General features: G+C 54.9%; 11 protein-coding genes across 11 annotated transcripts; 5 read left to right on the forward strand and 6 right to left on the reverse strand.

The window, feature by feature from the left end:
* Positions 1–344: 344 nt before the first annotated feature.
* Positions 345–1,190, forward strand: N7459_004772 (SGNH/GDSL hydrolase family protein; the record flags this gene model as incomplete). Its single annotated transcript, XM_056943956.1, has 1 exon — positions 345–1,190. The coding sequence occupies one exon, from the start codon at positions 345–347 to the stop codon at positions 1,188–1,190; it is 846 nt and encodes a 281-aa protein (XP_056800839.1).
* Positions 1,191–1,286: 96 nt separating this feature from the next.
* Positions 1,287–2,386, reverse strand: N7459_004773 (SDR family oxidoreductase; the record flags this gene model as incomplete). The annotated part of the gene is made up of 5 exons (XM_056943957.1): positions 1,287–1,500; positions 1,566–1,945; positions 1,999–2,154; positions 2,211–2,297; positions 2,354–2,386. The coding sequence occupies 5 exons, from the start codon at positions 2,384–2,386 to the stop codon at positions 1,287–1,289; spliced, it is 870 nt and encodes a 289-aa protein (XP_056800840.1).
* A 2,626-nt stretch (positions 2,387–5,012) lies between these two features.
* On the forward strand, positions 5,013–5,888 carry N7459_004774 (uncharacterized protein; the record flags this gene model as incomplete). The annotated part of the gene is made up of 1 exon (XM_056943958.1): positions 5,013–5,888. One exon carries the CDS (start codon positions 5,013–5,015, stop codon positions 5,886–5,888), a length of 876 nt encoding a protein of 291 aa, XP_056800841.1.
* Positions 5,889–6,250: 362 nt separating this feature from the next.
* On the reverse strand, positions 6,251–7,817 carry N7459_004775 (arylsulfotransferase family protein; the record flags this gene model as incomplete). Its single annotated transcript, XM_056943959.1, has 2 exons — positions 6,251–6,940; positions 7,011–7,817. 2 exons carry the CDS (start codon positions 7,815–7,817, stop codon positions 6,251–6,253), a joined length of 1,497 nt encoding a protein of 498 aa, XP_056800842.1.
* A 181-nt stretch (positions 7,818–7,998) lies between these two features.
* N7459_004776 (uncharacterized protein) lies at positions 7,999–8,682 on the reverse strand (the record flags this gene model as incomplete). Its single annotated transcript, XM_056943960.1, has 2 exons — positions 7,999–8,389; positions 8,534–8,682. 2 exons carry the CDS (start codon positions 8,680–8,682, stop codon positions 7,999–8,001), a joined length of 540 nt encoding a protein of 179 aa, XP_056800843.1.
* A 609-nt stretch (positions 8,683–9,291) lies between these two features.
* On the reverse strand, positions 9,292–10,609 carry N7459_004777 (uncharacterized protein; the record flags this gene model as incomplete). The annotated part of the gene is made up of 2 exons (XM_056943961.1): positions 9,292–9,799; positions 9,861–10,609. The coding sequence occupies 2 exons, from the start codon at positions 10,607–10,609 to the stop codon at positions 9,292–9,294; spliced, it is 1,257 nt and encodes a 418-aa protein (XP_056800844.1).
* Positions 10,610–12,249: 1,640 nt separating this feature from the next.
* N7459_004778 (putative succinate:fumarate antiporter (Acr1)) lies at positions 12,250–13,483 on the forward strand (the record flags this gene model as incomplete). The annotated part of the gene is made up of 5 exons (XM_056943962.1): positions 12,250–12,316; positions 12,374–12,421; positions 12,483–12,532; positions 12,603–12,801; positions 12,870–13,483. The coding sequence occupies 5 exons, from the start codon at positions 12,250–12,252 to the stop codon at positions 13,481–13,483; spliced, it is 978 nt and encodes a 325-aa protein (XP_056800845.1).
* Positions 13,484–13,981: 498 nt separating this feature from the next.
* Positions 13,982–15,254, forward strand: N7459_004779 (twinfilin; the record flags this gene model as incomplete). Its single annotated transcript, XM_056943963.1, has 3 exons — positions 13,982–14,000; positions 14,068–15,074; positions 15,138–15,254. 3 exons carry the CDS (start codon positions 13,982–13,984, stop codon positions 15,252–15,254), a joined length of 1,143 nt encoding a protein of 380 aa, XP_056800846.1.
* A 228-nt stretch (positions 15,255–15,482) lies between these two features.
* Positions 15,483–15,809, reverse strand: N7459_004780 (PHF5 family protein; the record flags this gene model as incomplete). Its single annotated transcript, XM_056943964.1, has 1 exon — positions 15,483–15,809. The coding sequence occupies one exon, from the start codon at positions 15,807–15,809 to the stop codon at positions 15,483–15,485; it is 327 nt and encodes a 108-aa protein (XP_056800847.1).
* Positions 15,810–16,134: 325 nt separating this feature from the next.
* N7459_004781 (pinin family protein) lies at positions 16,135–17,313 on the forward strand (the record flags this gene model as incomplete). The annotated part of the gene is made up of 4 exons (XM_056943965.1): positions 16,135–16,145; positions 16,221–16,668; positions 16,736–16,804; positions 16,861–17,313. The coding sequence occupies 4 exons, from the start codon at positions 16,135–16,137 to the stop codon at positions 17,311–17,313; spliced, it is 981 nt and encodes a 326-aa protein (XP_056800848.1).
* A 545-nt stretch (positions 17,314–17,858) lies between these two features.
* Positions 17,859–19,004, reverse strand: N7459_004782 (uncharacterized protein; the record flags this gene model as incomplete). The annotated part of the gene is made up of 3 exons (XM_056943966.1): positions 17,859–18,206; positions 18,265–18,697; positions 18,760–19,004. 3 exons carry the CDS (start codon positions 19,002–19,004, stop codon positions 17,859–17,861), a joined length of 1,026 nt encoding a protein of 341 aa, XP_056800849.1.
* Positions 19,005–20,359: the final 1,355 nt, after the last annotated feature.

A 20,359-nucleotide genomic window follows, 5' to 3' on the forward strand; every position in this document is an offset into this window, starting at 1 on the left:
GTCATTTCCTATGTATTTTATCATCCCTGTCTGATTGTCAGCCACAATAAATGGCATGATTTTTGGCCAATGTGTAACATTGCATGCATCTTCCGATCCTACTGTATTAGGTAGAGAACCTGGAAGGTAGATGGGATTAAGCTCATCTCGAGCATGTGTCACTCGACTTTCAGATCCACGATCGACTGATTTCCCGAGGTAATCTCCAATTTGAAGCAGGAGTATGGCAGACCCACACGGCCTTCTCGGCACTCAGAAATACTCCCGATATCCATCGCCCCGTCTGGACGCAAGATCGGGCCAAGACCTACTTGACTTGTCCATCTACCCCATCAAACCCCATAATGACCACCGCCAAACCCAGACTGCGCATCGCAAGCCTGGGGAGCTCCTACGCCTCCGGCCCCGGCATCCCCCCGCAACTCGAGCCTCGCGCCGCCAGGCGCTCCGGACAGAACTATGCCCACCTCCTCGCAGACCGACTCGACGCCGACCTCACCGACCTCAGCGTCGCCGGCGCAACGCTCCTCAACATCACTCAGGACCCGCAAACCGCACCGCTGTCCAGCCAGGTGTTCCCACCGCAGATCCGCGATCTCCCCGCCGACGCGGACATCATCACCCTCACCGGCGGCGGCAACGACATAGGCTACATCGGCGGCATGATGTCCGACGCATGGTCCGCGACCACGCCGGGCATGCTCTCGAACAGCGTCCTGGGCGGCGTGCGCGCGCTATCCTCCCTGTTCTCGGCGCAGCCGCCGCAGCCGGAGCCCCCGCTGTCGAGTGAAGCGCTCGCCGGCCGGTTCGGCGACGTCCTCGATGCCATCCACCGCAAGGCGCCGAGTGCCCGCGTCTTCCTTGTCGAGTACGTCGCCGTTCTTGGCCCTGATACGCGACCCGGTCGGGATATCCCCTTCAATCAGGAGAGAGTCGAGCATCACATGGCCGTTGCGTCTGCGCTGCAGCGTGCCTATGAGCTGGCCGTGCAGGGGAGGTCGGATTGGTGTGAGCGCGTGCCGGTTCATGAACTCAGCCTGGGACATGCGCTGGGGAGCCCGGAGCCATGGGTGACTGGGTTTGCGTTGTCGGCCATTCGGCATGTCGAGTCTTTTCTTCATCCGAATCTGGAGGGGATGAAGGGTGTAGCAGATCTTCTGTTGCCGAGGGTTCAGAAGCATTTGAAATAATAGATAGATAGATAAGCAATGATATTTCGGTTTACTTTGAACCTATTTCCGGAGACGAGGTATCTGGGCTTGCTATATCTATATCATCCGACTAGTTTACTGGGATGGGAGTTTGTCTTGACGCTCGCTCCAGTTGCGATCGAAAACAGTCAGAGAGCGTTGAGCTAGAAGCCAGTCAGTAAAAGAATCTTCGTCATGAGAAGGAGCATCCAAACCAGAAGGAACAACATCCAGCGCCTTAATCGAGACATTAGGCGGCTGGCTCAGCATATAGACCGCCGCCTCGGCAATATCCTCCGCAACCAACGGTCTAAACACCGATATCAGTCTAATTCACCCCCCAACGAGAGACAGCAGAAGAACAAATGCACATACTCATAGCCCTCAATAAACTCGTCATACTGCTTCCGATCATGCCCAACACGCTGCGAATGGAAATTGGTCGCGACCACGCCCGGCCGCAGCGCGAGCACCTTGATATTCGTACCTACGAGTTCGTTCCGCAGGGCATTCGTGAATGCTTCCTGCGCCGCCTTGTTGGAGTGGTAGACCGCTTCGCCGGGGAAGGGCGGGACTTCCAGACCCGTCACGGAGGTGATGTTGAGGATGGTCCCGGCTTTGCGAGCCATCATGCCCCGGTTGAGCACGGAGTGGGTAACGAACATTGGGCCGTTGACGTTGGTGGCAATCATGGTTTGGATATCATTGATGCTGAGGGCATGGAAGGGGCTTGGTGCGCCGAGGGCGAGGCCGGCCTATTGGATTGCGGTTAGATGAGGCCTCGCCACGGTGCGGACGGTCGGCTCACGTTGTTGATGAGAATGTCGATGGAACCGAGGTCATCCACGGCAGATGCAATGGCGGCGTCTACTTCGTCGTGTCTTCCGACATCGACTGCGCGGTAAATGCTCTTGATAGTAGGATGTTGCCTGCTCAGCTCGTCGCTGAGCTTGGCTAGCTTGTCCTAAAATCATAGGTTAGCACCGCATCTACGGCATAGGCACTCTTGGGGATACATACGGCCGAGCGAGAAAGGAGAACCAGGTTAGCGCCAGATTTCGCCAGCGTTCTTGCGATTGATTCGCCGATGCCCATCGATGCACCGGTCTGGAGTGATCATGTTAGATTGCGGTTTGTGGGAGGCTGGTGACCGGTTCACGCACGAGGAGTACGGTCTTTCCACTTAGGGACGACATCTTGAGGAGAAGCAGATAGTTACAAAGAGTTGAGAATGCAGGGAAGAAAATCAATAAAGCTCAGCACTGCTCTTATACTCCACCCCGGGCGATTTCCCCGCAGAAGTATGGAATTAGTCATCGTCTGCCTAGTTCCAATGAAATCGGTTCTGGCTAAAGCTCGACACTCAGCTGCCTCCTGGATTGGGTGGAATAGCAACACAGACTTCTCTTTGATCATTGGTCGAGTCCCTTCCTATCCTAACAACAGCAGTTATGGGATGACAGCCAGATAACTTGAATACCTTGACGAGTTGATGAAGGAACACTCTATTTTCTCCTTTTCCTTTATTAGGAACCTACTAACCATGCGCTCGAGACATATCAATCAAGCTTTAATGTCATGCAATCCGATTTGGCGTCGCAAGCTCGCCGCATACTTTCGCGAAGCAATTGGCTAACATGTCAAACTGCTTATAAGCCCTCGTCCAGAGACCGCCATTATCCGAGTCAGTGGAGTCAACCGACTGAGTATTTATTCCACCCGCGCCACAGAGACGCCAGAGCGAGAAAGAAACAGCCTACACCCCAAGCCGTTCCCCACTCACCGAAGGTAAACTTGGCCACAATGACAGTGCCGAAAAGCAGAGACATTGCCAAAGGCAATAAAATATAATGCGACTCAAATTTCCAGATTTCTTCAACCAAGATCCCACGGAATTTCATCTCTCGAAGTTTTGGGCAATGCCACTCGTTCATCATTGCGAGAGTGTCACTATCACTCTAATGTTAGCCAGCATCTCTGGGGATGATCCTTTTAAACACTGACCTGTGGCCATAAACCACATTCTCGCCTTGGAGAAAGTCATTCAAGGATGCGAGCTCCGGATCAGAAAACGCAAGGGTCATAAGTCGACGCGTTTCAAGGTTTTCAAGTTGCCGCTCGGCATCGTACTTCACCTTCTCCGGGCATTCCACGTCTGGTGTAGATGAGTCACAGGATTCCCAACAATCTACCCTTCCTGTGGATAGATTGTATTGGCATGGGTCATCCTGCTGCCGGTAGTTATCGATGATATGCTTTAATCGCTTCTTCTCGTTTTGCAAGTCTTCTTTCGTATACATCCCTACAAATTCCGCAGCTCCATGAGAGCCACGAGGTTTTCGTACGTTCATACCAGCAATAGAAATCTAAAATATCTGTCAGTTCAATGTTTAGTGGAATCCCCTATCCCTGGGGCATACCTCGACTAGGTCGACGCGATTGACACCAAGGAAAGAGACATATCTTCTCCAACCTCTTCGAGCAATCCAGGCTTGTCTGATCTCTCTCCATATGGCAGTCTCGTCAGCCGAATGGGAGATTGGGACCGGGATAATTGAGCACTCGTATCTTTTCCCCAAACAAAGGAGGACAAAGGCATCGGTGCCATCTCCAAGCATTGACAGTAATCGAATTGCCAAGGCATTTTTGCGAGCACTGTGGACGGCCTCGCGGCCGTCTGCCACAATGAGCTCAGGCTCAACGCTTGGCCCATGCTCGTCCGTTCTTCGACTATGTCGATTCCTATTTTCAAGGCCACTTGGGCGGTTGGAGGGTATTGTTCGACCATGGAGACTCCTTTGTGAAAAGGGTGTGCTTTCTCCAAGCCGGGGGGTGCGAACATTGCGTGTATTAGTGACGGGTAACGAAGGCTCTTCGAGTATGAAAGATGGGAAGAATTTTAGGATCCAGTAAGGACGGCGGAGGGGTCGATTTTGCGACGCGGGTACGTAAGGTGAAATGAGAATATTCTCATCGTCGTTAGATCCAGCATCTTCTAGACGAGTTGGCACCGGAAAAGCTCTTTCTGGTACCCGAAGCTCATCCATCTTCACTGATATGCAAAAAAAGGTAGTTTGAAGGCCAAGGTTGACTGATTGTTGCGAGAGACGTCCAGGTCGATAAATGAACTATGACACACCGAGTTATTGTGAGGATGAGAAATTTCCCACACCGTCAGCATATCTTGGTCGAATATGACCGCCCTATAAATATGCGGCTCCGGGTTTCTTGTGAGAGACCAGACACAGCCTCGCGCTAATGCACGGGATTTCACACCGCGTGATCCAACTATTCATTGCGCATGGCGTTGTCTCATCACATCCAACTTGATGGCTGAGCCGCGGCCGAGGCAGCAACCGCCGATCAACTAGGAAAAGCGAAAGGAAACAAGCCAGGACAACAAACGGACTTCTCGAAGTGACGCGCATTCTGCACGATCATACTGCACCATTGCCTGCATCCGTGGCATGGTCAACCGAGAACCTCTGGATAAAGAATGCCCCTGGAAGCTCCACGGTGGTCAGAGGAACCCTATAGGACCGCAAGAGTTCACACGCCAGCTTCATCGTCAACTTGCCCGAGATCGACACCTTGGGTTCGAACAGCTGCATGTCTGTGGTCGGACAGGATACCTCATGAAAGCCGCCCTCCTTTCACGCTCAGGAGAACTGCAGTCGATTATCATTGCGGCGACCTATTGATATCAATAAGCACAAGGTACTGTAAAGGCCAATAGCAAGGACGGTCACATGCTGGGAAATCTGCTTTTCAGCTGACTTGCTGGGTCCTTTGCTCCTTCCCACCTTGAATCACCAATCCAAAATGGGTGAGCCTCACGACCAAGATTGCATCGCATGCGGCTGGACTCTCGATAAACAAAAGCGGTGCCATTACGCTAGCCATCTCAAACTTTTTTACGGTGCATCTACACGGGGCGTCTGGTCCGTCGGTACAGATGTGATTTTGAAAGACCGACCTGACGAGGGCCCAAAGGCAAAAATTGAAGTCAAAACATTGAAACATCTGGCGACTCGTACCGATATTCCCGTTCCAAAGGTTTCACATGACTGGGTCGATCGCGGTGGGCGATACTTTGTTTTGAACGAACGCATAGACGGCCAAACGCTCGAGGAGATATGGCCATCTTTGTCCGAACTCCAAAGAATAGCCATCGCAGACCAAGTCGTTCAAGTGCGGAAGCAGCTCCGATCCGTCACGTCGGCCTCGATTCAATGTGTCGATCAAAGCCCATGTTACCCAGGCTTACTGTTCTTCGACCTTGAACCCCGTGGACCGTTCCACTCCGATCAAGAACTCTGGGATGCCCTAGCACTTCAACTTCGCCATCTCCCTCAACAGGTTTTGGAGAACCTCAAAAAGTGTCTGCCGAAATGCGAGCCCTATGTGCTCACTCACTGTGATCTCAATTTGGGAAACATCATGGTACAAGACGGGAAGGTAGTCGGTATACTCGATTGGGAGTACGCTGCATATTTCCCTATCTGGTATGAATATGTGTCGGCCTCATTTGGGTTTACAGAAATGGATGTCGAATGGAAAAAGTTGCTCCGAGATCGCTTCGGGGTGCATAACGAGGCGCATGAAGATGCAAAGGCATTTTGGACGGATATGTGTAATCTAAGACAGTACCCGGACTTGGACGAGAAAGGGCAAGAAGTCTTAAAAAGACTTGCTTAAGGCTATCTTGTAATGGTGAAGCTAGTCGGCGAGGAGATGAAAGACAAGCCAAGAAGTATACCGTCACAATTGGTTCCCAGGGCGGATCGACCTCAATTGGAGGGAGGTGACTCGTCTGCCGATAGAATTATCAGAAGCGTTCAACTTGATTCAGCCACACCTCCCTGGACACTCGTTTCTGCTATCGCATGCTGGAGAGTCCATAGACAGCGTATATTCAGAGATCTTGGTAACCATGTACAAGAAAGGACACTTCATATCTCAACCAAAGAAAGGAGAAAGATGCAGCACAACACCCGGCCATCAAGCGACTTGGATCATCAACAGACACCAAATGCCGCCAATATTATATCGAGATGCCATTAAAGTTGCACCGTATCAGACCAGCCCAGAACAGAAGTTCCCTTCTGAGCAGCGACCTTGATATAATGGACGCTGCTAGTATTGAGGATAGCGTTGGTCTCGAAGCCCGAGCGAGCGACATTCGTGAGCTTCGTCGTCGTGTTAGAATCCATGGATGGCACCGAGTAGACCTGCCAGTTATCATACTCGGTGGCGCCGTTCCAGCTCATGTACACGTTAACCGAGCCACCGGTGCCGTTGGTCACCACGGCCGGGCTCCAGTACGGAGTGGCAGTCCACTGGTTCTTGAAGGCGCGGTAGGACTCGGCGTGGCCCAGAGCACCGAACTCGGCCGACGTCACGACGTCGCCCTGCGCGCTGTACTCCTTCAGCATGCACGCGGAGCCGTAGCCCATGAACATGTTGGCGGTGGTGCCGGCTGCGCCGAGGAACTGGAAGCTGCCCTGGGTCTTGGTGTAGATGGGATCCGCGGGGTCGGAGAGGTTGTACAGCATCGAGCCCTTGTGGCCGACCAGGTCGAGCTCGAATACCATGCCGGTCGTCTCGCTCTCGGAGTCGGTGGCGGAGTTGGCGTTGTTGAACAGACTGAGCACCAGGCTCTCGTCCGTTTCGTTGTAGACGCGGACATGGTGTTGCCAGGAGAAGCGCAGATCGTCGCCGGTGAAGTTGCCGCTGCCATCATTGGCACCCTATGTGAAAAAGGGAAAGGTGGTTAGCGAACGTTCGCCGAAGAAGGTCGAGTTCTCTGTTCGGACTCACGGACAACTGCCAGCGGACGGTGCCGTTCTGGTTCAGGTAAAAGGCAGACCACAGGTGTCGGAAAGACACGATGAACCCCCCGTTCGTTGCCTGGACGGCGTTCATGTGGTAGCCATCCCAGGGCGACGTCTGCGAGACACCAGACTGGATGGGCATTTTGGACTCGCTCAGAGGGATCTGGGCTTCCTGGTCGAGCACATTCCACGAGTACAGGACCTTGTTGGTCTTCACGTCAATCTCATAGAACTGGCTTGCAACGATCCACTGGTCCGGCTGGCCACCGGCGGCAGTGAGGTCGTACTGGGTGACATTGGCAGCAGAGACGATAATGGTGTTCCGGTCGGTGATGATGTGCTCGTGGACATCAATGTAGGAATCCTTGGTCTCGTTGTCGGTCGTCACAAAGTCGCCCGTCAAGCTAATGGTGTAGATCTCCTTGTAGGTCTGGTCGAGAATGTGGACCTGACCGTAGCCATAGCCGGCATATTGATCGGCTTCGCCAGACCAGTAGGTGATCACGTTCTCGCCAAACAGCGTCTGCATCTTGAAATCCATGGTGGTCTCCTCGGGACCCTGGTAGACAAAATTGCCATCAGCATCGTAGATGGTGACGGCAGTTCCGGCTCTGTTCGAGTTGCGAATGGGAATGAAGATCATTCCCTCCTCCGCACCATCGGTCTTGTTGATGTTCAGCTGCGGTGGCTGCCATGGGCCGGTCTGGAAGGTGGAAACAGGCCAACTGTCGGCGGCGATGACTCCAAGAGACAGGAACAGAGCTCCCCAGGTCGAAAGAAGGGTGGCCCGCATGGCTGATGGAATACAATGTATATAAGGAGCGGGCCGGCGTATAGTGCAGATGGCGAATATTTAGACTGAATGACGAATATTCAAGCTTCAACGGCATGCTTGTATATAAAGAGAGACCGGTGCGGAAAATGTGGATGCGAAAAGACACCACCATGGGCTGCATGGAACTAGATGGGCCCCTTCATCGGGGAATCCGTCTCTCAACGCGGCGAGAGCGCGCGAGGCAGTGAGTAAAGAGCTCATCGTTTCCTATTCCGGTGGTGACCAGCCAGATTTGACCGACGGCAGCGAACCACCACCAGAGGCCCGGCGATGCCAGCGTAAGAGACGAGACGAGATCAACAGACGGAGAACTCCGTACGGAGTCGCGCTCGGCACGACTTGATTTCGGCAGGATTTGCGACTGGCGATGTTCCCGACTCGGATGACCGACGGGTCTGGACGAGAGGGACGAGAGTAGAGTGAGGTCCCTGACAATCGTTGCCCGGTTGTGCGTCGTCTCCATCGGGGTCAAGTCTTGACTGCGCGTCGAGCCAATCCACGACCGCGATCCAACGTTCCTCAGCGAGACACTGCATCGAATCAAGCTTGGACGCGCTCTCCGCCTGTCATCCGAGTCGCTCGATAAGAGCTAGGAGCAAATGCGACCTCGCAAGGGTCAGATAGGGTTGCGGTGAAAAGCCGCGTCTCCACCATCGGCGCAGATCTTCGCGAACCGGACGGAAGGAAACAGGCAGATCTCAATCTCGTCGCTCGTGGCCGCAACCCTGAAACCGCTGCTCTTCCAATCGTCAAGCCTTCTGCGATTCTGCGAAGTCCATTGCAGAAGGGTCGATCTGCTCGAGTCTGGCGTGAATATGAGCATTCAGGTTCCAAGGCGGACGGGAGGATTTCCTCACTGCACGGTCTAGCGTTCCCCTCATGAATCCTTCCGCGACATGGTTGCCATTGAGCGAAGACCCTGCAGATTCCCTTGAATTGATCTGATCGTCCGCCAGGCTGCTGATTCGGGAGAGTGTTCAGCTCGCAGGTGGAGTATATCGCCCGTGTGCCCATCCAGGGCGCAGCACATATCGAATGCCACGATCTGCACCAAAGACTCCCGATGAGGTTGATCCCGTTCGCTGTGGACAATCCGGCTGCGCTGGGTGTGTCAGTGCCTCAACAGTGCGAGCCCTTCTGTCCTACTCCCAGAATCTACAACTGTTTGCGCAGAGGAAGTCCGGAGTCTCTTGCACGGATGAGGGAAAAGAGTTCAGGCCGTTATTTGCGGAGGATCCTGTGAGGCGGTGGTGTATAGAGGTGCATTCAACAGGTTTCTATGACTCGTAGTCAACGTCCACGTATGTGTATTGCCAATGGTCTCTGCTAGGGTAGTGCCTTCATGCTACAGAGTACACAGTCAACCACCATAAACGCAAATCATCTTTCGTCAAGTCGTAACGACCATCTCTTATCTGATCTGATCGGGGTATCAAACAGTATTCCCGGGCTCGTTTCCGACGAGAACTCCGTCATTCTCAACCGGCGTCTCCGCCATGCCGATCTCAACTGGTCCACCTGGGCCGCTCTGCTCCACGTCCTGCTTTGCCGCGAGCCGAGCGTGCCAGCGTCGGAAAAGCTGAACGAAGAAATGTGCGACGCAGATCTGCTCGGTCGTGTAAAGCAGAACCGGCACGGAGGTCTTGGCCTTGGTGAAGAGGTCGACCGGTGCCCACATCGCATAGAGCAGCGGGATCCCCAGTGCCGTGCTCTTTGCGGGGCCACAGAAGCACACGGCGATGGTCTCTTCCGGTGGGAGTTGCTTGAACATCTGCTCTGACCAGCTGTGGGAGCCGAGAATCTTCGGTGGTCGGGAACTGAAGAAACAGACCCCCGTGAGGGCGATGTAAAGGGCAATGTTGAACAACACGACGAAGACGATACTTTGGACGGAGAGGGTCTGGAGAGCACCCGTCGCAAAGCAGGAAGAGAAGGTGGTCCTGTGAAGTGGTTAGAAATTGAGAAACATCTCGCGACTAGACAAGAGAAAGAAGTACTTACCAGATCAAGAGCAGCAAGCAGACACTCGCCAGCTTCGGCAGCTTAGTCTTCTGCAGCACTCGGCCCGTACGATCCGGCCAGGTCCATCGGATCAACTGCCCGACAAACAAGGGCAGCAGGACACTCAGACCCAATTGCTGAAACACGTCCTTGTACATACTCCCCATACTCCCACCGCCATAGCGCCACGCATCGAACTCGGGCGTCTTCGGGAGTAAAGCCACCGTCCACGCCGCCGTGACAAACGGTCCCAGGATATTGGCGATCACGACCTCGACCAGAGCGGCCGCGTCGTCACCCCCGGCCGACCTCGTCATCACCACATTCGACGCAATCGTCGTGGGAATACACGCCGTCAGGATATACCCCGCCAACACGGCGCGATCAATATGGCCGGCCGGATCCCCGGCCAAGATGACATGGACGACCGCCAGCACCAGCGCGGGGATGAAGAGGAACGAGATGAGTTGCACGACGACATGCAGGCGCCAGTTCATCAGCTGGACGAACAGTTTCCGGCGTGGGATGCTCAGCCCGGAGATGAGGAAGATGACGGCGATCACGCCGTACATCACGCTGTACTCGGAGCGGATGACGCCGCCGTGCTTGGCCACCGAGGGGAAGAAGTAGGCCAGCACGCAGACGACCCCGATGCCAATCAGAAGCCACTGGTGTAGGACGAGCGTCAGCGCGCGTTTCGCGAGGTCCTGCCACCGGCGTGGCTCGGCTGCGACCGGGGACTCTGCCATGTTTCGAATGGTGGATGCACCTGGAGAGGTCCAGCAAAGACAGCCGCTGCCGGGGGATCGGGACGTGTGGGATTCCCGTCACCCTCCCGGTGGTGATTGACGCGGGGGGGAAAGATGGATTGATGGGATTTTTCTAGCGTGCAGCGATCGCGCGATCGGATTTGGTCCGATTATCGCGGTATAGACGGTGCATCCTAAAGCCGCGGCGAGCAGCTACCTAGATCAATTCATGAGGATTCGGTTGCGACCAGCCGTTCTATTCGATGCTTCATTTCACGGGGATCGTATATATAGTTGAATAGTGGGAGCGGCCAAGCTGGATTCGCGCCGACATCGGGTACCCGGCCAGGATGCTCGGGAGAATGCAGTTGGAGTGCAAGCTGTGCGCAGCAGATTATACTCCGGGATCGCAGTGGGAGGAGCAGTCAATGCTTTTCATTGCTCCGACTCACTACTCATACTTCCTACGACGCGTGTGGGCAAAACATTCAACCGCGTGTCCACCATTGAAAAGGAGCATCGATAGGCAGTGTGCGCCCGGCGCACCATCCAGTCTTGACTTGTCGGACGACATGAGCCAAGTCCCAGTTGATGCCGTTTCCAAGACGCCGTCTGAGTCAGAAGCCATGAAGTTGACCTAGGCGCTGTCCGCCATAAATGAACCTCGGCTGAGGGGAGCTCTGGCGGTGGTCCGGATTCTCCCGGGCGCGGGCGCTGCTGCTTCACGGGGCGGAATGTGGAGAGCAGCTTGGAGATCGGGGGAAGAAAACGGGAGAAGCGAAAGGGAAGTGAGAGGGTCTGCAGTCCTATCGATGACGAGCTGTGGCCGGAGTCATCCAGCTCCCGCCGGTGCGAAGCACACGGCGATGCAGAATGGCGGAGCGGGAATGGTGGGATGAACGGCCATAGAGGCTCTGTCGCAGTCTCACAGTCGAGAATGCTCACAGGCATCCATACTTTTTAAGTGAGTGATTGGCCGCGACCGATGACGACAGTCCTAGAGCATGTGAAGTCGGACGGACGATCTGGGGGATCATGACGGCGCAGTGCCATGTTCCCGAAGGCCTCGGGATGGAACTGGAATACTCGAACAGCTTGGTATAAGAGTGCTGAGTCGCCCTCGGAACGAAAGGGCATTTGGATCTGGATATGTGGATGTGGATGTAGATTTTCGTTATTGTTCATTTCTTCCCTCTCGTTGTTCCCGTTGGTGTCAACTGTCTGCAGCGGCCCTCGAACTATACGCTTCCGCTCGTCCAGCTCCCTCCGCTTCCCCGTCCTCGCTGCGTTTCCCCAAAGTTCGGTGCCGCCACCCAAGGCCAACTTATCCTCGGGTTCACTTGCGATCTTGTAAATCCTTCATTGAGTCATCCTTGTCGACTGCGATCCTCCATTCCTGCCTGTATCCATACCCGACTCGCTGTCAACCACATCTTCAGCTCTTCGTCCGGGATTGTATACTTCCGACTCCCTCCGCATTTCGATTTTCCACCCGCGAACGTTCAGGTCGGCTCGTCTGCAAAGTGACTTTCTGTCTCCGAAATCATCGTCTGTCTCTAGGAACAATTCTTCGCCTCGGGGTCGGTGAATAAATAGCCAGCTTGTGGCAAGCGATCACCCGTCTTTGATCTGAGCTCGTCATGTCCGCCAAAACTGTACAGGGAGCCAATGGCCAAAAAAAGGCTTCGCCCGCAGTCAACTTGATTGGTAGATTGAGCCTGTGTCGCTGAAGTCTCGGGTCAATGCTGACTGCGATATGAACAGCTGGTGGTGGTGCTGGTATGATGGAGGCTCTCGTGTGCCACCCGCTCGGTATGTGCTGCTTCGGTAATCCAGGATACCCGAATAATCAAGCTGACACGGTGATTCGTAGACACGGTGAAGGTTCGCATGCAGCTTTCACGGAGAGCGCGAGCTCCAGGGGTAAGTCATGGCTCACGCCAACAGCGCCATATCTCCCAATGCCGTCACTAACCATGCTGTATGTCCACAGGCTAAGCCGCGCGGCTTTGTGACCACCGGTGCCGATATTGTGCGCAAGGAGACCGCTCTGGGTCTATATAAGGGTCTGGGGGCTGTGCTGGGAGGTATTATTCCCAAGATGGCCATCCGGTTTACCTCGTACGAGTCGTATAAAGGCATGCTGGCCAACAAGGAGACTGGCGCCGTCACCAGCAAGGCCACGTTCCTCGGTATGCTTCCATTGTCTCTTCGCAATGTCCACTGCCATCGCACATGCAGCCGGCTGACTCTCTTGTAGCTGGTCTGGCTGCCGGTGTGACCGAAGCCGTGGCTGTCGTCAACCCGATGGAGGTGATCAAGATCCGTCTGCAAGCGCAACATCACTCTCTGGCCGACCCTCTCGACACGCCCAAGTACCGCAGCGCCCCACACGCCCTGTTCACCGTGATTAAGGAGGAAGGCTTCAGCACTCTGTACCGCGGTGTCTCTCTGACAGCCCTGCGGCAGGGAACCAATCAGGCCGCCAACTTCACCGCGTACACCGAGCTCAAGGCCAGTCTGCAGCGCCTGCAGCCCGAATACAGCAACTCCCAGCTGCCCTCTTACCAGACCACCTTCATCGGTCTGATCTCCGGTGCCGTCGGCCCCTTCTCCAACGCCCCCATCGACACCATCAAGACCCGCCTGCAGAAGACCCGTGCCGAGCCCGGTCAATCCGCAGTATCTCGGATCATGGTGATTGCCAAGGACATGTTCAAGCAGGAGGGTGCCAGTGCCTTCTATAAGGGTATCACCCCGCGTGTGATGCGTGTCGCCCCCGGTCAGGCGGTCACCTTCACCGTGTACGAGTTCCTCAAAGGCAAGCTAGAAAGCTCCAACTGGGCTTTTGTGGGTGGCAAGTTCGACGAGTAAAGAGAAAGAGTAAAAATTCAGTGTTGGTGTGGACAGCATGTGAAGCCATACTCAGCATGGTGGGCGTTGCATTTACTCTCGGTTTTTCTGCTCTTGTCTGCTGGTTATGTATACAGCTTTGGACTGCACGAGGGCGGGTTGGAGAATGTGTTGTATATATTGGTTCTGTTCATCTTCGTTGTATACCACCTGGTTGGATCTGGATCTGTGCCGCGTAAACAATCCTCAGGGTGATCAGTGAGCAGCGCTGGTGAAATATGTCAATCATTCAGATATGACAATCTGCCGAGGATCTGACAATCTGATAATCTGGTATCCCGGCGAGTATTGTCTGCAAGAACCCGTAGCGTGAGGATTCGGGCGAAGGAAGGCAGTGTTGCCGGCGGACTATCTCGTAACTGCTGATCGCCCGATGCCATCTCCGCCCCTCATTCACCGCTTCCCCTCTCCTCCGTAAACAACCATCCACCGACGGGGGAAACAGGAAAGCCCGACATCATGCAGTCGGGAATCTCAGGTAGGTCGAGGGCACCGAGCCCGGCAATGCACATCCCCCTATCAACCCATTGACCGTTCCCTCCCAGTCTCCCAGGAGCTTCACGATGCCTTCGGCCGCTTCAGCTCCGACCCCTCGAGCTTCTGCCTCCCAGTGACAATCACCGCAGAGCGCCTGACACCGCTGGACCCAATCCCCTTCTCCGGCTCCTCGTCGTCGCCAGAGTCATTCTTCTCCTCGCTGGCACAGGTCTCGTCCGTCCTGCAGCCCAAGACCCCGATCTACCTGCTGCTGCGCCGCCCGACGTCGGCCTCGTCCGCCCTCGTCGCCCTGACGTATATCCCCTCCAATGCACCAGTGCGCCCGAAGATGCTGTTCGCCTCGACCCGCTCCACGCTGACGCGGGAGCTGGGCACGGAGAAGTTTACGTCGACGGTGTTCGCGACGGAAGAGGAGGAGATCCTGGGACGGGATGCGTGGCGCGAGCGCGATGGGGAGATCGCCGGCGGCGTTCGCCGGGAGGATCTCATGGGCGAGAAGGAGCGGGAGCTCGAGGCTGTGCGGAAGGCAGAGGCGGAGGCAAGGAGTGGCACGCCGCATCGAGATATTGGTATTGGCGGCACGTTTGGCCCGGGCTCTGGGTCTGGCATGCGAGTGTCTATGCCGGTGGACGAAGCGGCGAAGACTGCGTTGAGGGCGCTACAGCAGGGCAGTCTTGTACAGCTGGTATGTGACCATTCTGTCATTCCTACAATCCCTCCCCTCGGGCACTACTCTACGGGGATAGTGTGGTCCTGGTATGTATTCTTGGATTTCGGGGCTGATATTCTGGATCCGATGCAGACTGTTGATATTCACACGGAGACCATCACGCTCGCCGATAACCAGCCTGATGTCGAGGCGAGCTCGGTGGCCTCGCACATCTCCTCGTCCTCGCCTCGTTATTCCTTCTATCACTACCCCGGCTCGGACGTGGTGGTATTCGTGTACACCTGCCCCACTGGATCGTCGATCAAAGAGCGCATGCTGCACGCCAGCTCGCGGAGAAGTGCTATTGCGGTCGCCGAGGGAGAAGGACTCAAGATCGAGAAAAAGGTATGTGTCGCCTTGGCTTTCTGAGTGTAGTGGCGGCAGTGGCACTGATACTCGCAATGGTAGATCGAAGCGTCGTCACCGGATGAGATCACTGCACACCGATTGCAGGAAGAAGTCAGCCCGCCACAGAACCAGGGCACTGCGCGGGGATTCGCTCGACCAAGACGCCCCGGCCGGTAAATTGCAACATCGAGGACAAAAGTCCTAGTACACATAGTTATAAAGGCCTTAGAAAAGCCTGTCGATCATGCTGGAATCTCGTGTGCTCCCCCATGATAGGGTGTTTTCGTAATGCCACTCGTTGGCCACAAGACTGGACACATTGTAAGGCGCCAAACCTGGCACATCCTCCCCTCCACCCCAGATAAAAACACCAAGCCAGCCGCGGAAGGAGGGTGCAGGCCACGATCAATGATTTCGAAAACTTTTCTTTTGGTAGAATAGATCCGTCCTCGAACTGCCCAGGTTGATGATTTTCGGGCACCCGTCTCGGTCCTTTTCCAGGCGCGTGCATTCGAAGCAGTAGAACGCGTCGCTGATTCCCTCGCCGCCGCAGACAACGCACTTGTTCTGGTAGTTACCGAAGGAGCATTCATCGCAGATGCGGACCAGCGTCGTGGGGCGCACATAGGAGTCGCACACGGGGCATTTGCCGTCACACTTGTCGCAAAGTCGACCGATGGAGATGCCGGGTTGCTTGCGGCACATGACGAGATCGGGGTGATGGCGAGACATGGTGATAGAGATGAAAAGAGTATAAATTTGTCTCCAGTCTGAAAGAAAACGAGGGACTTGTTTGGGAGAGAGAGGCAGGGACAGTGGAAGAGAGAGCTTAGCAAGAGAAGAGAAGCTGGAAGAAGTTAGTCGGTCCGTGCACGTGCCGCAACACGATCCAGCCCCGAACCAGATAGCCTCGACGCCAGGTTGGAGGTGACAGTGGGCAGCGCTGGAAACCTGCTCGCTCGTTTTCAAATCAAAAGGGGACCATCGTTGACCTCCGTGGACATTCAATCGCTATACATCGCCCGATCCCCAACTAGCGTCTCTCCTACTGCTCATCATGTCCGAAGGGTATGGCATCTCTCCAAACCTGGATTGCAGCACCAATTTCCGCCTGGCCTTTGCGCTAACCGTACGGTACTGTAGAACTCTCGCCTCGGCAGTCGCCGTGCCAGACCCGGATACTGTCCGCCAATCGCCCGAGTTCCCAGCAAAGCGGCGAAAGTCCTCGGTGGCCGAACACGAACCCAAGCGCCGCCGACTCAGCGCACAAGGCGAGCTGTCTCCACAATCGCAGCGCCGTCGTCCGTCATCGCCGGGCCCAGCACAAGACGAACGTACCGAGCGGAAGCCTGCCCGGCGCGGCGGTCGAGAAGAAGAGCGCAAACGTGGACAGCGGCTATTCGGCGCGTTGCTGGGCACGCTCTCGCAGAGCTCGCCTTCGGCCGCGCAGAAGCGGCGTGCGGATATCGAGAAGAGACAGCAAGATAAACTGAAGTCGCAGGCGGACGAATACGATGAGTTGAAGAAGCGGCGTAATGAACGTCGGGAGGTGATTCGCAAGAAGGAGAAGCCGTTCTATGAACGGGAGGTTGTACGTGGTTCACTTGTGTTGTGGTGCAGGGTATGGTGTATCAGTTGCTAACATGCCTATTTCACAGATGCAGACTCGGCATTCGAACTTGGTCGCCACAGCGCATTTCCTGAAGACACGGACGGAGCCGGTCTTGGTTCGTCATGCCCTCGGGACGGTTACAGGATGCAGTAGCTAATGTGGAATTTGTAGTACTACAAGCCGTGGCAACTACGATCAGGCGATGAGGATGTGATCCGGGAACAGGTCGAGGAAGCCGAAGCCACCGTTGCTCGCGAGGTCGCCGAGTTCGACGCGCGGTACCCACCTGAAGCCTTCGAGCGAGACGAACTCGAGCCCATATTAGCCTCTCAAGATGAGCAGGAGCAACCGGCAGAGCACCGGGACTTAGAGCGACAGCCCCAGACCGAGGCCGCGCCGGAGAAACCCCCTATCGCAAAACCAGAGGCCGCTTCCAAAGAATCCCAGGGCACAACGGAGACGGTGGGTGAACAGACTAATCGTGACCAGGCAAGTAGAACGGATACATCGCCTACTAACGGCAACAACACTCCTACTGGCCATGAGCAGGATGATGTCCATCGCGGAGCCGATGATGATGGCGGTGAAGTCGAGGAGGATAATGAGGATACCGTGATTTATTAATCGGGTCCTTATCTCGTTGAGATTAGCTAAATTTATGATACCGAATCTACTGGGACGCATTGGCTGGGAACTCGTCGCAGCTGAGGTGCCAGAAAATAGCACAATTCCACTCTACATTGTTGTGGCAGGTCCATCAGGCAGAAGTTCTCAAGGCCCTTTCTCAGCTACTTCTCAAGGTGTAGCTACCCATATAGATCATGTGTAGGTAAATATGGCTGGTTTGGTTCTTGTCCGCGCGTCACGGTTCATGTCCAACTACATACTTCCGTTCGAGGTGGAAAGTATTATGGTGACTCCGGGTGGAATGTATTGCCTAGGTATTAGAATCAAAATGGGTATCTCATGATACATAAAACATGTGGGATATCAAAGTAGATTGCGACAAAACACAGCGGGGCATCATAGTCGTCAAGAGCATGAACAGAGTCGTTCAACAAATGAACTGCAGCATGAGATGGTGGGTATGGTGTATGACTTCTGTGTTGGGAAGCTTTTCGCCAGTGCACTGTCGCTGGTAGTGCTGGCTGACTTTTCGCGCGCACCTACTACTGGTAGTGAGGCCGCTGAACACCCTGCGCGTCCTGCGCCGGATACGCATGGTACTGTTGCCACTGCTGATTTGACTGGACAGGAGCCGTGTCGTAGGGATACTGCACTCCTGTCGCCGGCGCCCTGTCGTCCACGCCGTCTAACTTGCGCCAGTTCTGGCAGCAGAGGAGAATGCCGACGACGATACCAATGCAGAAGAAGAATTGACAGACAGAGATCACAGTGCTCAGGTATGACGGAACAAAATGTTTCCGTTCAAGGCTGTAGCGGATGGAGATGATGGCATACATCAAGTTGAGGGCAAAGTAAAAGACACTGCCAGCCACGAGCGAGATAGCGGGTGCCTGAGTCCAGATGATGTTAGTCAAGTTCCTTTTTACAAAAAAAGCGCATTCTGCTGACCTTGGAAGCAAATCGGTGAGACCCAGCCTTGCCAAGCACGAAGACGGACCAGGCAAGGATTTCCAGTGACACAATCCAGTAGATGATTGTGCGGGCGCTATCGAGATCGGTATAGGCATTGATGAAATGGAAAGTGGTGTCGTAGGTGACCTCTTTCACCTGGAGCGCGACATAGACGCCCCAGTTCGCGACGGAGAGTGCCGACACGAGGGCCAGGATCACCCAATGTACAGTGGCGACCGTCGCATATGGCTTGCCGGCATCAGTGAGGCGGTCCAGGTAACCGTGGATTAAGTTATAGAACACGAAGAACAGCAAGCAGCTGCTCAGGAAGAAGAAGAATTCATTGAGCATGAACACGATGACATAGTAGTTGGTCACGGTCGCCTTTGCCGGGAAGAAGATCTCATAGATGACATAGAGCACGTCGGCGCTAGGGGGTTGGACGTTAGCTTTGATGGTTCTCGCGTTTGAAACGCATGTTGTTTCACCTACACGAGCCATGATAAAATCGTCGAGATCACGCCCCTCATCTGTCCGCGGTGATTGCGAATCACGCATGCCCAGACGAGGAAGCTGATCAGCGCGACCAAGGTGAGAATGTCGAAAACAAAGCCAGCATAGAACAGGCTGCTGGATTCCAAATCATACACGGAGAGTGTAATCTTTTCATTCCAGAGACTCCTGGTGTCGGCGTAGGAGCTATAATAGTCATCCGATCCGCTATTCCGGGGCGACATCTTTCACAGTGCAATTATCCCAGCCAAGGGCTGATGTGGGAATCGGTGTTGCAGAAGCTGGGGTTGAACAGGCTGAGTTTGTTGATGCGGCTGGTGGTGCGAAGATTTGTGGATGGAGATGCGCGCAGAGAACCAGGTTCGATCGACTCGGATTGTTGACCTCGTCAGGCTTTAAGGCCCACAGCTCTTCCCAAGTTTAAGGAGGCTCTTAGACCCTGAATACGAGCCCGGGGGCCAAGAGTGTTGCGTCTCATTGGCTGGGAGCGTGCAAGGCAGAAGGCGAGCTTGGCGCTCGCTGCTGAGGTTTGGATTTCCCCTTTTGACTGTCGCTGGCCCCCAACTAATGAGATGGAATGATCAACTCGTTAGTTCATGACGTATGGGGACGTTGTTCTTCTCGTGCGGGTGGCTGCAGATTCTGCTACTCGACTCGTCTGACTGATGTGACTGAGAAATACGAGTTGACCGGCACAAAGCAGACATGTCCATCTCAGATCGTGTGTCATAGACACCACCAAGACTTGGGACTTCCCAGAAATGCTGATCATGCCTTAGAGCCATTAGTGGCGCAGAGTCGGCCAGCACATCGTGAAGCGATGCAGATCGAGCACCACGCAGACTATAATTAGACGAGCAAATCATCGACGATCGGGTGCTTCTGGCAGTCTTTTCCTTCCACACGTGAGATGGCAGCAAGATCACCTTGAGAGAGAGAGGGAGATATGAGATGAGTTGGAACAGATGAGATCTGAGCGCGGTTGAGACATCTCGGCCTCGCCGGCCTCGCGTCTACACTCGACACTCGCCTCTTCCCTTTTTGCTTCACACCACTGCCTTCTTCAGCCTCGTGCAGCGTGTGGAGAGCCGACCTGTGGCTGAGTTGCACCACCGCCACCGCAAGAAGCATCCATCGCTGCAGATGAGCCTGTCGGGCTTCCTCCCAAGCTGTCAGACCCGACCAAGGAAGATCCCAGAGCCACTCCTCAGCTCTCGCTCCCCGGGCTGCTTTCTCCTGTTGCGCGGCCCAGGACTCTGACGCAACTCGGGCATGAACTCATGCCTCTGGGGTCCGCCATGCACCGTCCCGACCGATCGTCTGGGAACTGATCGCAAAGTATAACCGGCGCTGATGTCGCCGCCGTGGCGAACGCGTCGTCGCACGGCTGGAGTCGCAGGAATCCCCATCCACCGCGTTCGACCCTCTTCAGCTGCCTTCTGTCCCGTTTCTGACGAGTCTCTCTGGCTTTGCAATGGGTCGCAGAGTCCCTTCTTATCCGCTTTCGCATCTGCGCGTCACAACGTGATTGATTCCCGGGGATGCATGGTCACCCGCCACTTGCAAACTGGTCCGCAGC

This window comes from Penicillium hispanicum, assembly GCF_028827665.1.
Source record: "Penicillium hispanicum strain IBT 35686 chromosome Unknown utg000004l_segment0_segment0, whole genome shotgun sequence".
Lineage (NCBI taxonomy): Eukaryota > Fungi > Ascomycota > Eurotiomycetes > Eurotiales > Aspergillaceae > Penicillium > Penicillium hispanicum.